The sequence below is a fragment of the Scyliorhinus canicula genome, chromosome 18, assembly GCF_902713615.1.
Source record: "Scyliorhinus canicula chromosome 18, sScyCan1.1, whole genome shotgun sequence".
Taxonomy (NCBI): domain Eukaryota; kingdom Metazoa; phylum Chordata; class Chondrichthyes; order Carcharhiniformes; family Scyliorhinidae; genus Scyliorhinus; species Scyliorhinus canicula.
In genome coordinates, this window is record NC_052163.1 from 22,953,050 (window position 1) to 22,969,667 (window position 16,618).

Sequence of the window (16,618 nt, forward strand, 5' to 3'; positions counted from 1 at the left end):
TTCATAAGGTATCAGGAGGCCCACCAGACAGACATTGCAAATGCAGTGAGAGCAGATTATCATCACGGTCAATGCCAGTAGGACCTGGATGCAATTTTCAAGATAAATGACTTCTGATGAGTGACGAAGGTCAGTGAAGTCATCTTTGAATACTACATCCTGACAGCTGCACCACTAGCCTCTCACATTGCTGAGTTCAACCCGACCAACCGTGCCACTCCACATTCACTGACTTACAAATAATCTTTATAAACCACCATTCAATCCTTCACATTCATAGCTTCACTTTACCCTCAAATACTTAGCACCGCTGCAAGCCTAACTTCCACACCTCACAGCCTGCATACATTGCCATAGCATGATAGACACATCACCTAAACAGACTGTACTACATTTACCAATTGTGATGAATCCCGCTGATGTTCAATGCAAAGGCACCCCAAATCCCAGAAGAGAAACTTGGGATGCCAGTTCTTAACAGTTTACTTTGGTAATTTCAAAATATGTGAGAAAAGAGATGAAATCTGGTGAGGAATTGAGTCAGTTTTGTTGTAAATTATTCAAATAACAAAACGTTTATTAAATTTTAAGACACAAGAAACAGTAAACAACGGCATTTACAACTACTACAATAATGGTTTCCCACAGTGTGCTTAAATTAACCCCAATCTAAATCTACTTTCCGAAACTCTGAGAATACACCTCCCCAAAACAACAACCCATAGGTTTTTTACACTATGAGCCAAATACAGAAAATAATTATCATTCCAGATCTGTAGTTTTATTTTTGAGTCCTTTTTCAAGTTTAGAATTTTGGGGGTCTAACACAGATGGACTACATCTGCTTTCGGCATAACAGCTTGACACTTTGTTTGCAAACTGGGTGTGACTATGATCTAAGCCACTAGACCACTAGACTCCACTTTGCTTAACAAAGTATCGATTTCACCCTGCTACTAGTCTAATCTGCATCTCACAAGCCCTCAGTGCAGTTATATGCGTTACATTCTTTACTTTTCATCTCATTCAAACGTCAAATATACATCACTCTCTTCCGAAGGGCAAGGTTGGCATAACCACAGACAGCAGCCCCAAATGAGCACAGGACCAATTGTGCTTAGAGCAGCCATAATTTAAAAAGTGGCCAGCAACAATGCTGTAGCCATTAACGATGATGGTATACTTATACCTAATACACCTTTTCACAACTCTCCAAAAGAGCACTCTGTCCAGGCCCTATCGTAAGAAGTCTTACAACACCAGGTTAAAGTCCAACATGTTTGTTTCAAACACTAGCTTTCGGAGCACTGCTCCTTCCCAATGTTCACCTGAGGAAGGAGCAGTGCTCCGAAAGCTATTGTTTGAAACAAACATATTGGACTTTAACCTGGTGTTGTAAGACTTCTTACTGTGCTTACCCCAGTCCAACGCCGGCATCTCCACATCATAGGCCCTATCTGTAACCCCATAACCTAACCTACATATCTTTGGACACTAAGGGGAAATTTAGGATGTCCAATTCATCCAACCTGCACATTTTTGGACTGTGGGAGGAAAACCACACAAACATGGTGAAGTGAGACTAGCTTAGTTACTCTTGCAGAGAGCCAGCAGGACATGACAGGCTCAACAACCTCATTCTGGACAGTAACCATTCCAACCATTGCATCTTTCTCCTTTCACATATCCAAGAATTGCAACCTGGACAGGCAGTGGTGCACAAGCAAGTAGTAGAAGAGGAAGAAGAGAATGATGATAAAGACAAACCGTCACCCCTGCATAACCTGCACAGATTGTTTTCCCCGTGTGGCTCGAGGTGTATGAGCTCCTTTGCTAACCATTTGTATGTAAGATTGACCAGATAGAACCGAGCGACAGAGAGTGAGAGGACCAGTCTGACCGGGCCCCTTTGTACATAGTATGTGTTCTAAATAAACATCTTCTTAATGTAAGCCGTCTGACTCCTCTTCGCCTTTATTAAAACTCAATTTCATATTGACACTGCATATGCTTTAGAGGGAGGCTTAAAATCAGCATCTGCGTGTGGTCAGACACAGGCATGAATGGCCTGCAGGTAAGGCAGGTAAAGGCAGCACAGGTGCTAACTGTCATGAATAGGTTTTGCTGCAGAGAGCTCATGGTGAGGATTTGATGGGGTGGCGTACAGAAAATGACTGATGGGTAGCATATAGAAATGCTTGGTGCCATTGGCATGCCTGCTGGTAAGCCTGTTCCCATTGTCATGAAACATGGAGGAGTCTCGCACTAACCTTCACACGGCATTGCACAGAGCTTGGAGCTCAGTGTGGAAGTGGTGGCAAACTACATTACCACACTTGTGGACCCAACCATGATGCAACATCCAATAATCAATGTCTGAGTTTCCACTGCAGCACAAGCACAAGTCACCCAATATCCGAGTGCTGTAATGGAACCTCAGATTAAAATCATTAAGTTTAATTGGCTGTCAAACAAGCTCAGGCTGCTGCCGTCATACCAGCATTCAAAGGGGTTTGCAGGATTTTGCAACACTCCAGCAATCTGTCCTCCAACACATTGGAAAGATTGCTGAGTAGCCACTGGGGACGTGTCTGCAGCTTTATGGAGCACAAACCTGTTGGCCTCTCTCAGAAGCATTCATCCCAAGACCATTGCCACCCCACCAGTGATCCACCCACCTATCAGCCAGTCACCCCAGACTGCTGCTGCACATACCAAGGTGGTACAATCCGAAGTTAAGCCTTCTAGGCCCAGAGATGGTAGAGGGCCACTGCAGAGCCATCAGCAGCTTCTTGCAATGGAAGTCAGCAGTCTTCTGCCAGTCTTGTTGCAGTCACTGGGTGAAATGCATAGGAGCACTAGGAAAAGTAAAGGTCGATGAAAGAGGCACAAGGGGGTTGGTCGACTTTTGCATGGAACGTTGATTTATAAAGTTGGCTTGGAATGTTTCTTCTTGGTGGCCATAAGGATGATATTATGGTCATTGAAGGAGGGATGATAAAAGGGGAGTTGGGATTGCATTCACTGCTACCAGAGTTGCATGGATCAGTTAAGGAAAGCCTCGACAGAAAGAGGTGTTGATTGGCTCCTCCTTTCTTTCTCCCCAGCTGCCTTGCTGTAGAAATGGTGGCAAGTGCTGTGCTCTCATGGTGATGTTTTACAGAATGCAGTAGACATGGTGACGTCTGAGATGTGCACTGGAGAGCACTGCTGTGCTGACGGCGAAAGCATTTTTTTTTTTTTAAACACTCCAATGACACTTCCTCTTGCAGCAGGACTCTACTTATACACATGATTCCCAAATGTATGAGAATTGCGGTCTGAGGTCATGAGTTCGGTGGTCAATGGATAGCTCATCGTCTAGCAGCACTTCACTGGTTTCTCGTGACAGCTCAAAAGCTGACTTTACAGTGAGCTTCTGGAAAATGAAGGCAACATGATTCTTGCCAGGGTACCAGGCATTTACCTGCATGATGTGCGGAGTATGTTCACATACCAGCCAGACATTGAATATCTTTGGGCTATTGTATATCTCTAAATTTACATGTCTGCAGAGTGATGTGTACATAGTCAATGGTACCCAGCCCCACAGGAACGCAAAGTTGCAAGCTCAATTGGCCTGCTCCTCTCTGAGAAGAGAGAATGTGATGTATTCAGTTCTTTTTGTGTTCAGAGCCTCTGTGACCTCCATGATCCAGCATTGCCACTGGCAATGTCATCTTCATCCTGATCTGAGTCTGTATTTATGGCTATAACAGCGAACATTTTCAGTGAGTATCTCCTTAATGAACGGTGCAGCATGGTGGCACCGTGGTTAGCACTGCTGCCTCACAGCACCAGGGAGCCGGGTTCAATTCCAACCTCGAGGACAGTCTGTGTGGAGTTTGCACATTCTCTCCGTGTTTGCATGGGCTTCCTCCGGGTGCTCCGGTTTCCTTCCAGAGTCCAAAGATGTGCAGGTTAGGTGGATTGGCCGCACTAAATTATCCATTAGTGTCCGACGGTTAAGTGGGGTTATAGGGATAGGGTGGGGGAGTGGGCCTAGGGATTGCTCTTTCAGAGATACAGACTCAATGGGCTGAATGGCATCCTTCTGAAATGTAGGAATTCAACGAAACAGAGAAGTTGTACATATTGTTCCTCACTGATGCTGAGGTAGAGGAATTGCTCCCTGAAGACCTGGGTGGATAATATCTCCTTTCTCCTCCTCCTCCACTCCCTTCGTCCTTTGAGCACCTTGTACTCCTCTGTGCTCCCTCTGCTCATTTCCCTGACATGCGGCAGGCAGGCGGGGTAGAAACTGATGACTGGGAGCAAGCGCTCTGATCAGAACCGTGAATTGAAAACCAAGGTTTTCACCCTGTGCCACACAAGTCCCTGTAGACTTCAACACTTTCAACTAGCAGTAAACTTTCAAATACTTCTATTAACTCAGTAATGGTCAGCAGAAATCAATCACAGACTAATCTAAAAACAGTTGATGACCCTGTTAAATAGAGCTGGTCCTTCTTGCTTCTGAACACATGTTCAACAGTGCAAGGTTATGAGAGGGCATTAGCTGGGGCATTACCCTCCAAAAGAGTCAAATCGATCTTGCCCGCTGGCTGACTTCACAATTCTACGTACTTCCAGTATACATTCCCATGCTAACATCATACTCAAAATGGCATTTGAGCACCAGAAGCAGAAGCAGAGCTGCCAACCTTTCCCTACAGAAATCAGTATTCCAGATACCAAAAATCAGTATTTTGGCAGTAAAATCCGGATTTTCATTTCAAAGGAAAAATGCCCACCAACCTGAAGTAGAGGTTTCCACCTTTATTGCACAAATCTAAAACACAAATGGAAATTACAAATCCAATGTTTCAAACATGTACATCATCATGTTTTCAAATAAAGTTTCAAACATTCAGTAAATCCAAGAATGAAAAATGTGAACAAAACATTCGCCTTTTTACATGAAAGTTCAAAATTGTCCTAACGCTTAAGATTAACGTAATTGAATTCTTACAAGAAACTGTATACGGACAAAAGGAATCCAGTGCATTTCTTTCTTTCAAAAAATATTTTCATGAAATAGCACTAACAGATTTGATGCTCAAATTAGGGTTCCTGATAGTAAAGGAAAAAGAGCACAAAGAAGAGAATGGCCACAAAAAGTAGAACGGAGAAGGTATGGTTAAATAGGTGCATGATGATTCAGGTTTACTTTTTCAGCATTTTTTTGTTTCACGTTCACAGCAAAAAGCGCAGTTCCCACAAGTAAAACAAGGATTTAGGAACTGAATCTTGCTGAAACTTAATAATGCGCAATGTATGGTCAGCTGCACTCCATCAGTATAGAAAGAGGGAAGTAGAGTTAAAATTTCAGATCAATGACCTTTCAACAATTCTGAAATGTTAACTTTGCTTCTCTCCCCATTGATGCTGCCTGACCTGAGTAATTCCAGCACTTTATTTTCTTTAAATACATAGCAGTGCTCTACAATGATCAGTGATAGAGTTTGTGTTGAGTCTACCCTCCCTCGATGTGATTTTTTGTATCCCAATAAAATTCAGGCACCTCGATGCCTCAGAGACCGTGCGAAGGTCAGGGCGCTGTTAGTGTGCGGGGCGGAGAGGAGAGAGGGCGGGGGTTCTGCGCGGGGACCTGTCGCCAAGAATCCAACTAACGTGCTTCGGGAGGTGGTTTGCAAATCAGCTGTCTCCTTTTCCGTATTGCAATGAGAGAAACCCTACTTTCGTACGCAAACGGATTTTCTGTATAAAATACAGAAATTCCGTGCTCGTTGGCAACTCTGCAGAAGCATGGAGACAGCTTGGACACTATTTTGGACCTGAAAAACTGATGCTATGCAACTAAACTTTACGGTTTTTGTTTTTGTACACATTTTTACCTGTGTTACAAACAATTTTTTTAAAAATCTTTTTATTCTACTCATTTTCATCAAATAAACAACAAAAGAACAAACAAAAAACAAATACAATAACAATCCCCCAAACAAAAACAGCACCCCCCTCAATTTACAGACCAAAACATCCACCCCGACGTTCCAGGTAAAAATATTAACAGTCACAGTAAACAGTGTAGTCAAAAACAACAATAACGGGACTTCCGGGTGCGGTGATGCGGAGCTAAGCCGCACGTTCGGTAGCTCCCGCTATTTTTGGTCTTTTGGGTTCTTTTAAGGGCCTGCAGCGGTGCTGGTTGGACTTTTCCCCGGGTGGGAACACATCCACTGTGCTTATCTGCCAGTGGATGGACTGGACCAGGAGCGGAGCGGTCAAAAAATCGGCTTTGGAGTAGAGAAAGGTGCGAGGGAGGAAAAACAAGATGGCGGCGGGCGGGGAACCGGCAGCTTGGCAGCAATGGCCGCAGGAGCAGCAGGAGCTGCTACATCGCTGCTTCAGAGAGCTGAAGGCTGAGATCCTGGAACCGTTTAAGGCCTTGCTGGACAAGCTCATGGCGACTCAAACAGCTCAGGGTGCGGAGATCCGAGAGCGACAGCAAAAGGCCTCGGAGAGCGAGGACGAACTCCTGGGCCTGGCAGTGAAGGTGGAGTTGCACGAGGCGCTTCACAAGGAATGGCTGGCAAGGATGGAGGAGATGGAGAACCGCTCCCGTCGGATGAACCTGCGGATTCTGGGCCTCCCTGAGGGGCTGGAAGGTTCGGATTTGGGGGCCTACGTGGTTGACATGCTGAACTCGTTAATGGGCATGGGGTCGTTCGAGGGGAGCTCGAGGGGGCCCATCGAGTGCTGTTGAGGAAGCCCAGGCCGAACAAGCCGCCTAGGGCAGTGCTGGTCCGCTTTCACCGCTTCGTTGACCGTGAGTGCGTGCTGAGATGGGCGAAGAAGGAAAGGAGCAGCAGGTGGGAGAATGCAGAGATCAGGATCTATCAGGACTGGAGCGCGGAGGTGGCGAAGAGAAGGGCTGGTTTCAATCGGCAGAAGGGAGTGCTTCACATGAAGGGGGTGAAGTTTGGCCTGTTACAGCCGGCTCGCCTCTGGGTCACTTACAAGGACCGCCAGCTCTACTTTGATTCTCCGGGGGAGGCCTGGGCCGTGGTCCAAGCAGAGAAGTTGGACTCAAACTGAGGACTGGGGGGCTGGGGAATGATGTACAGAGTCTGGAGGCTCTGTCCTCCTTGGTATCCTTTTGTTTTTATTGGCTGTGTTTGATGTTGCCTTTTTGCTGTTCTGCTTTTTCGCTCTTTGGGGCTGTTATTTATCTATTTGGGTGCTTTTTCGTTTTCACTGGTGGAGGGTTGGGGAGCTGTTCGCGGTCCTGCTGGGTCATGTGCCCGTCTTTTCCCCACGTGTTGGGTCGGGGGGGGGGGTTTGGGATGGAAGCGCGGGCTTTCTTCCCGCGCTGGAGGAGTAGTGGGCGAGGCCGGCACTGGGAGGGGGGGAATGGTGGTTGTGTTGCATCGGGGGGCGGTCGTCGGGATGGCGGGAGCAGCCGGGGTCAGCAGAAGTCAGCTGACGTACGGAATTACAATGGTAGGGGTTACGCAGCTAGGGGGACCCTAGCTTGGGGGGTGGGGGGGGGGGGGGGGGGGTACTGGGTTGCTGCTGCAGGGGCCGTAGGGGAACGGCTGGTGAAGGGGAAGGTTGGGGGGGTGGGTTCTGCCACCGTGGGGAACGGGCCTGGGGGGTTCTCCGGGCACGTGGTGAGCCGAGGGAGAGGGAAGACCCCCAGATTCGGCTGGTCACATTGATCGTGAGGGGGCTGAATGGACCGGTGAAGCGGTCCTGGGTCTTGGCGCACCTGAAGGGGTTGGGAGCGGACGTGGCTATGCTCCAGGTGACGCACCTTAAGGTGGTGGATCAGGTGAGGCTGAGAAGAAGCTGGGTGGGGCAGGTGTTTCACTTGGGGCTTGATGCGAAGAATCGAGGGGTGGCGATCTTGGTTGGCAAGAGCTTGTCGTTTGTTGCGTCGAGTGTGGTGGCGGACAGTGCAGGTAGATACGTAATGGTGAGTGGTAAGACTTCAGGGGAGCGGGTGGTTCTGGTCAATGTGTATACCCCCAACTAAGACGATGCGGGCATCATGCGGCGAATGTTGAGCCGGATCCCGGACCTGGAGACGGGGGTTTGATCTAGGGAGGGGACTTCAATACTGTGTTGGATCCGGCTCTGGATCGTTCGAAGTCTAGGACGGGTAAGAGGCCGGCGGCGGCCTCGGTGCTGAGGGGGTTCATGGATCAGGTGGGAGGGGTAGACCCTTGGAGGTTTTTGAAGCCGGGGGGTAGGGAGTTCTCCTTTTTCTCCCATGTCCACAAGATTTATTCCCGGATTGACTTTTTTGTTATCAGCAGGGCGCTAATCCCGAGAGTGGTGGGGGCGGAGTATTCGGCGATAGCCATATCTGACCACACTCCGCATTCGGTGGACCTGGAGCTGGGGGAGGGGAAGGATCAGCGCCCGCTGTGGAGGTTAGATGTGGGGCTTCTGGCAGAGGAGGAAGTATGTGGGCGGGTCCGTAGGGGTATAGAGGGGTATTTGGAAGCCAACGATAACGGGGAGGTGCAAGTTAGGGTGGTTTGGGAAGCGCTGAAGGCAGTGGTTAGAGGGGAGCTAATATGCATTCGGGCGCACAGGAGAGGGGGAAGAGGGTTGAGAGGGAGAGGTTGGTGGAAGAAATGGTAAGGGTGGACAGGAGGTATGCGGATGTCCCGGAGGAGGGGCTTTTGAGGAAGCGTCGCAGTCTCCAAGCGGAGTTTGATATACTGACCACCCGGAAGGCGGAGGTGCAGTGGAGGAGGGCGCAGGGGACGGTATATGAGTATGGGGAGAAGGCAAGTCGGATGCTGGCCCACCAGCTCCGGAAGCGGGAGGCAGCGAGAGAGATAGGGGGAGTCACAGATGCAGGAGGGAACTTGGTGCGGAGTGGCAGGGACATTAATGGGGTGTTCAGATCCTTTTACGAGGGGCTGTACGGGCGGTGCCCCCTAGGGAGGTGGGCGGGATGGACCACTTTCTGGATAAGCTGCAGTTCCCAAGAGTAGAGGATGAGTGGGTGGAGGGTCTGGGGGCCCCAATCGAGTTGGAGGAACTGATGGAGGTGCTGGGGAGCATGCAGACGGGGAAAGCACCGGGACCTGACGGGTTCCCGGTGGAGTTTTATAAGAAGTTTTCAGATCTGCTGGGCCAGCTGCTTGTGAGGACCTTGAATGAGGCGAGGGAAGGGGGGGGGGCTCTGCCCCAGACGATGTCTAGAGCAATCATCTCACTGATCCTGAAGCGGGATAAGGACCCCGTCCAGTGTGGGTCTTACAGGCTGATTTCGCTCCTCAACATGGATGCAAAGTTGTTGGCTAAGGTACTGTCCAGGAGGGTGGAAGATGTGGTCCCGGTGGTTATCCATGAGGACCAAACGGGGTTTGTGAAGGGGAGGCAGCTGAATGTCAATGTACGGCGGCTTCTTAATGTTATGATGATGGCGTCGGCGGCTGGGGAGGCGGAAATAGTAGCATCGATGGATGCGGAGAAAGCTTTTGACAGGGTGGAGTGGAGCTACCTGTGGAAAGTGCTGAGGAGTTTTGGGTTTGGTGAGGGATTCATCAGCTGGGTGAGGTTGCTGTATAGCTCCCCGGTAGCGAGTGTGGTGACGAATGGGAGGAGGTCAGAGGACTTTCGGCTTTCCTGGGGGACGAGGCAGGGGTGCCCCTTACTGTTGTACATCGCGGATCCAGCGGGGGGGATGCCAGAGGTGTTGAAGATGCTTGGGGAGTTTGGGGATTTTTCAGGCTACAAGCTCAACGTGGGGAAGAGTGAGCTGTTTGTGCTGCACCTGGGGGACCAGGAGAGGGAGATAGGAGAGCTCCCATTGAAGAGGGCGGGGAGGAACTTTAGATATCTTGGGGTCCAGATAGCTAGGTGCTGGGGGGCCCTGCACAGGCTAAACTTTTCGAGGCTGGTGGAACAGATGGAGGAGGACTTCAGGAGGTGGGACGCGCTGCCACTCTCTTTGGCGGGTAGGGTCCAGTCAGTTAAGATGACGGTGCTCCCGAGGTTTTTGTTTCTTTTCCAGTGCCTCCCAATATTGATTCCGAAGGCTTTTTTTTTAAAGAGGGTTAATAAGAGTATTCTGGGGTTCGTGTAAGCGCGGAAGACTCCGAGAGTGAGGAGGGTATTCCTGGAGCGAGGAAGGGAGGTAGGCGGCTTGGCGTTGCCCAACTTGTGTGGGTATTACTGGGCTGCGAATGTGGCAATGATTCGTAGGTGGGTGTTGAAGGGGGAGGGTGGCGCATGGAAGAGGTTGGAGGTGGCGTCCTGTGTGGGTACGAGTTTGGAGGCATTGGTGACGGCCCCGCTCCCACTCCCCCCGGCAAGGTATTCTACGAGTCCGGTAGTGGTGGCATCCCTCAAAATGTGGGGGCAGTGGAGGCGGCATAGGGGGGGAAGTGAAGGCCTCAGTGTGGGCCCCAAATCACCGGTTTGCACCAGGGAGAATAGATGGTGGGTTTTTGAGTTGGCATAGGGCAAGCATCAGGCGGATGGGGGACCTTTTCCTCGATGGGAAGTTTGCGACTTTAGAGGAGTTGGAGGGGAAGTGGGGCCTCCCCACTGGGAATGCTTTCAGGTATATACAGATCAGGGTGTTTGTTAAGCGGCAGGTGGCGGAGTTCCTGCTACTGCCACCTAGGGGGGTGCAGGATAGGGTGCTCTCGGGGACGTGGGTCGGTGAGGGTAGGATCTCGGCAATTTATCAGATGATGCAGGAAGAGGAGGAGGCCTCGGTGGAAGAGCTGAAAGCGAAGTGGGAGGAGGAGCTAGGGGAAGAGATTGACGATGGGACGTGGGCGGATGCCCTGGGGAGGGTGACCTCGCCCTCTTCTTGCGCACGGCTCAGCTTAATTCAGCTGAAGCAGGTGCATAGGGCGCACATGACTGGGGCCAGGATGAGCCGGTTCTTTGGGGGAGAGGACAGGTGTGGGAGGTGTTCGGGAGGCCCGGCGAACCACACCCACATGTTCTGGGCATGTCCGGTGTTGGAGGGGTTTTGGAAGGGGGTGGCGGGGACTTTGTCCAAGGTGGTCGGGTCCAGGGTGGAGCCGGGCTGGGGCCTCGCGATCTTTGGGGTAGCATCGGAGGCGGGAGTGCAGGAGGGGAGAGAGGCCGGTACCCTGGCCTTTGCGTCCCTAGTAGCCTGGCGTAGGATTCTCTTACAGTGGAGGGACGCAAAGCCCCCGAGCCCGGAGGCCTGGATCAATGACATGGCCGGGTTCATCAGGCTGGAGAAGGTTAAGTTTGCCCTGAGGGGGTCGGTACAAGGGTTCTTCCGGCGATGGCAGCCCTTTCTCGATTTTCTGGCGGAGGGTTAGAGGGTGGTCAATCTCAGCAGCAACCCGGGTGGGGTAAGGGGTTTGTTAAGGGGGTTTGTTTTTGCGACGGTGTGTTTGCTATTTTCTTCTTTTTTGTATTGTTATTAAGTTATTAATTTATCGCTTTGTACTGTTGGGGGGGGGGGACTTCTCTTTCTGTTTATTTCTCCACCTTGTTTACTTAATTGTTGGGAGAAAATTTTTTGATGAAAAATTTGAATTAAAATTATTTTTTTTTAAAAACAAAACAATAACCCCAACCGGCCCCCCGCTTCCCCCCCTAATGTTCAATGGCTACCAATTCTCAAAAGCACATAATAAACAGTCCCCATAAATTGTAGAACCCCTCCTTCATCCCCCTCAGCTCAGATTTCACCTGCTCGAGAGTTTGAAATTCAAGTAGACCCCCCCGCCAAGCCGAGGCACAGGATGGAGAAGCTGACCTCCACCCCAACAGGACCTGCCTCTGCGCAATCAGCGAGGCGAAGGCTAAAACATCCCCTGCACCCACCTGCAGCATGGGCCGGTCTGACACCCCAACTCTTCCTCCCACTTGGCTTTAATCCCCTCCATGGACACCCTGTCCACCCCCGAAATCCTCCCATAGATCGCCGACACCACCCCTTTCTCCATTCCCCCTGCCGTCAATACCTCTTCCAACAATGAGGGGGTCGGTGCTATCGGGAAGCTCTGAACCTCCTTCCCAGCAAAGTCTTGGAGCTGTATATACCTAAACCCTTTGTTACAAACAATTGTGACATTTGAACTGAGAAATAATTAACCCACTGGGAAGAAATAAGCAATGTCAACAACTTATTACGTTATTGCCTATCTCTCTGGTACTCTTCCTTCCAGCTGATTCTCCTATTTATTCAAGTAATTTACCTCTTCTCCTTATGTTTCCTTCAGATATGATTTCTGTTCTTCCTCACTCCATCACAGAATCAGAATTCCTATGGCCAGTCGAGTCCGCACCGACCCTCTGAAAGAGCACCTTACCTTAATAATAATAATAATAATAATAATCTTTATTAGTGTCACAAGTAGGCTTACATTAACACTGCAATGATGCCACTGTGAAAATCCCCTCGTCGCCACACTGCGGCACCTGTTCGGGTACACAGGGAGAATTCAGAGTGTCCAATTCACCTAACAAGCACGTCTTTTGGGACTTGTGGGAGGAAACTGGAGCACCCAGAGGAAACCCACGCAGACACCGGGAGAATGTGCAGACTCCGAAGAGAATATTACAGGACACCATTGAGTTTTAACAATTACTGAGTCATTCTAATTCTGCTTTTATTATATTATATTCAAAGATATTCATTGATATTTTGAAGGCCGTACACTATGATTTTGTCACTTTAAAATTCTATCCTTTGTTCTGAGATGAATGAAAAAGTAAAATTCTACTTTTATTGCAAGCTACAGATTTAGGTTTTTTTTTGGTGGGGGTATTACATTCCACAATTCCATCAATTTTCCATGGAAATCACAAATCTGTAGGCTTGACATGAATTCTCTTATCTCTCCCCTCCCTAGCATTAGGAAATTGCATTGGTAACCACAGCAATAGCATTGTGAAAATATTCCTTTAAGTGTTAAAATGCTCCAGGCACCTACATGTGGAAAAATAGCGAGCAGTGTTTGCTCAGTGAAACATCAAAAAAAAGTTGGATAAAGATAATTAACTCTCCCGGGTGTTTAATTCCTCTCCCTACTCCACATCTCATCCCTCCACTTGTTTGCCTTACACATTTGTCCATTTTGACTATCCATGTTTTTTATTTCTCTCAAATTTTCTTTGCTCTTTCCTTGCAGCCATTTCCTCCTTGTAGGGATATGTACGCGATCGAAAGGCCTCGTCGTGCCCAATTCAGCGACACAACGAGGCTGTTAAACCTCATGAGAGGCCTCTTGCAAGATTTGCGAAGGTCGGACTGCTGAACGAGATTATTACCCCATCTCAAACCTCTTGTTTTTTTCGCCAAAGTCCTTGAACACATCGTTGTCACTTTTCAAATCTGTGCCCATCTTTTACTTTTCTCAAAATTCCACGTTTACATTCCTCCAATCAGTTTCCAGTCCAGCCATATACTGAAACGACCCTTGTTAAAGTCACATGACGTTCCTGTCCGTATGGCCATGATAAACTGTCCCTCCATATCCTCCTCCAACTAATCTGCAACAATTGACCCAGTTGGTCACACCACCCTTCTCCAATGCTTCCCCTCCAATATTCACCTGGGTGGAACTGTCCTGGCTTGGCTCCATTCTTATCTTTCAAATCATAGACAAAGAATCATCCGCAATGGCTTCCCCTCCCTACTGAACTATTAATCCTAGTGTCCCGCAAGGATCTATGCTTGGCCCCCTTTTACTTCTCATCAATGTGTTATGCCTCAGCAATATCAGCCAAAAACACAACAGGTTCCTTATGAATGCTGTTGGCACTGAGCTCTAACTCACACCGTCTCGTAGCGTCCTCCACTGTCTCTGATTTCTGCACGACAATATCGGATGAGCAGAAACTTCCTCCAGCTAAGTATTGGGAGGACTGAAGACATTATCGTTGGTCCGCACCACAAACCTTGTTTCCTGATTACCATTTACATTCCTAGCAACTGTTTTAAGCAAAGCAAGGCCATTTGCAATCTTGGGTCTTGTGTTTGATCCCAAATTAGTTTCCAATCACATAGCCATATCTTCAACAAAACCCCCTACTTCTACCTCCAGGAACATACTCAACTTTGATCCTGCCTTAGATTATCTGCTGTTAAAACTCTCATGCATGCCTTTATTACCTCTAGACTTTACCATTCCACTACTCGCTTGATCGCCTCCCATATTCCACCCTACATACACTTGTAATCATTGAAAACATGATGGCCACATCTTGTTACACCCATCACACCTATGCTTGCTGACCTTGGTTGGCTCCTGGTCCAACAATACCTCAGTTTTAAAATCCTCATTCTTGTTTTCAATTCCCTCCGTGGGCTTGATCCTTCCCATCTATGTAGCCTCCTGCAGACCTATAAGCCGTTGAAATTTCTATGTTCTTCCAATTCTGTCCTCTTGCATATTCTCGATTTTAGTTGCTCCACCAATTACAACAGTGTTAAACTGTCTTAGCCCTAATCTCGCTTCCAAGTCTTTTGGAGTTTCCTCTCTAAGTCACTCCAACTCTTTTAGGATCTCCTTAACATCTATCGCTTTGATCAAGTTTCTCTCATCATGTGTTTGGAAATTTCCTTCTGGGGCGTGGTAATTTTACTGACACCATTCTTGTTAAGTGCATTGGGATGTTTTACAATGTTAAATGCGCTAAATATATGTAACATGCTGTCCAAATACTTCACTAAAATATTTAATATAAGCCAGAGTAAGGTACTGTCAAATTGTATAGTGCTTTAGTCAAACCGCATCATGCATACAGCATACATACATGCATACAGTTCTGATCATCAAGATTCAAGGGAATTCAAACACTTGGAGGCAGAGTTCAGCCGAGCCACAAAGCTAATCATTAATGCTAGAGTACTGAGTTACAAGGAAAGACGAAAGAAATTCAGGCTTATCAGCCTAAAAATGGGGCCTCTGAGGCAACACTGAGCATTATACATGATAGCCAAAAATTCTATTCCTGGCCTAGCCACCGGCAGCTATACTCTCCTTGGCAGCTGGCTGGGGCCAAGCCAGATTGCTTGTATGGTGTTCCATTTAACCCTGAAATTAACTTCCCAACCGCATGCCAACGACATCACTAAGTATGCCTATTTTTATCTCTGCAACATCGTCTGACTCTGCCCATACCTCAGCTCATCTGCTGCTGAAATCCCCATCTATGCATTCATTACCTCTAGATTTGACCTTTCCAATGCATTATCACCCGAACACCCAGGTTCTACCCTATGTAAACCTAAGGCCATCAAAACGCAAGTCAAGGTCTGTACATTCATCAATCCTATGCTCACTGATCTACACTGGCTTCTGATTAAGCAATATATCGATTTTAAAATTGTAATTTTTGTTTTCAAATCCCTCTGGAGTCTCACCTCTCTTTATCTCTGTCATCTCGCTGGCCCTACAATGTTCTGAGATTGCTGTAATCCTTTTATTCCGGCCTCTTGAGCATCCTGCTTTTAATCATCCCAACACTGGCAGTCGTGTCTTCAGTTGCCTGGGTCTAAGCTCTGGAATTTCTTCCCAAAGCCCCAACACCTCTCTGTCCTCCTTAAAACCAACATCACCGGGGCAGCACAGTGGCGCAGTGGTTAGCACTGCTGCCTCACAGCACCGAGGACCCGGGTTCGATCCTGGCCCCGGGTCACTTTCCGTGTGGAGTTTGCACATTCTCCCATGTCTGCGTGGGTCTCATCCCCACAACGCAAAAAGATGTGCAGGGTAGGTGAATTCCCCTTTAATTGGAAAAAAAAAAGGGTACACTAAATTTATTTTTAAAAAACCAGTGTCACTGTCCAAGATTTTTATAATCTGCACCAATATTTTATGTGGCTTAGTGTCAAAGCCGGTTTGATAAAATTCCTGTGGACTGCCTTAAGACAACCCCTTACTGAATAAAAGGTGCTATATGAACACAAGTTGTTGTTGTAAATAACATTATTTGCTATTAAAAGGATAAATTTAATTTAAAGGGTAAGACATGTTAGCAGAGCTCCAAGCCATGGTCTGCTCCTCTTGCTCAATTTGGAAGACCAGGAACATTTCCAGTTCTCAGGACCACCATTGTGCAAGAAGTATCTCCAGCTGCAGCTCCTGGAAGCCTGTGTTTCAGAGTTGGAGCGGTGGCTGGGGAGGGTGTGGAGCACCCGCGTGGTGGAGAGTATCGTGGATCACACGTATAGAGAAGTGGTCACACCGCAGGCTCAGACTCCACAGGCAGGAAGCGAATGGGTGACCACCAGGCAGAGGAAGGGAGCTGGGCAGGCAGTGCAGGAATCTCCTGTGGCCATTTCCCTGCAAAATAGATGTACCGCTTTGGATACTGGTGAGGGGGAATGACCGCTCATGGGAAAACAGCAGAAACCAAACTCATTGCACCAGATTGTGTCTGCAACATAGCAGAGGAGTAAAAAGTGTGTGAATGCAATAGTTATTGGGGATTCAATTGTAAGGGGAATCGATAGGCGTTTCTGAGGCCGCAAATGAGACTCCAAGGTGGTATGTTGCCTCCCTGGTGCTGGGGTCAAGGATGTCTCGGAGTAGTTACAGGACATTCTGAAAGGGGAGGGCGAACAGTCAGTGGTCATGGTACACATTGGTAG

The 16,618-nt window shown here is 48.3% G+C and overlaps 1 protein-coding gene across 11 annotated transcripts in view; it reads right to left on the reverse strand.

The window, feature by feature from the left end:
- The window catches only part of LOC119953276 (archaemetzincin-2-like), a 291,941-nt gene that overhangs the window by 140,746 nt on the left and 134,577 nt on the right, over positions 1-16,618 (reverse strand). For 7 of the 11 annotated variants that reach the window (XR_005457983.1, XM_038777348.1, XM_038777349.1 and 4 more), the window contains one exon: positions 4,798-4,831. Coding sequence is in view for 5 of the 11 variants with exons in the window: in XM_038777348.1 (XP_038633276.1) it covers positions 4,798-4,831 (34 nt within the window). In the remaining 6 variants the exon portion in view is untranslated. Of the gene's footprint in view, positions 1-4,797; positions 4,832-12,215; positions 12,330-15,388; positions 15,558-16,618 lie in introns of those variants that run through there. The other 4 variants (XM_038777353.1, XM_038777352.1, XM_038777354.1 and 1 more) reach the window with 3 other exon arrangements.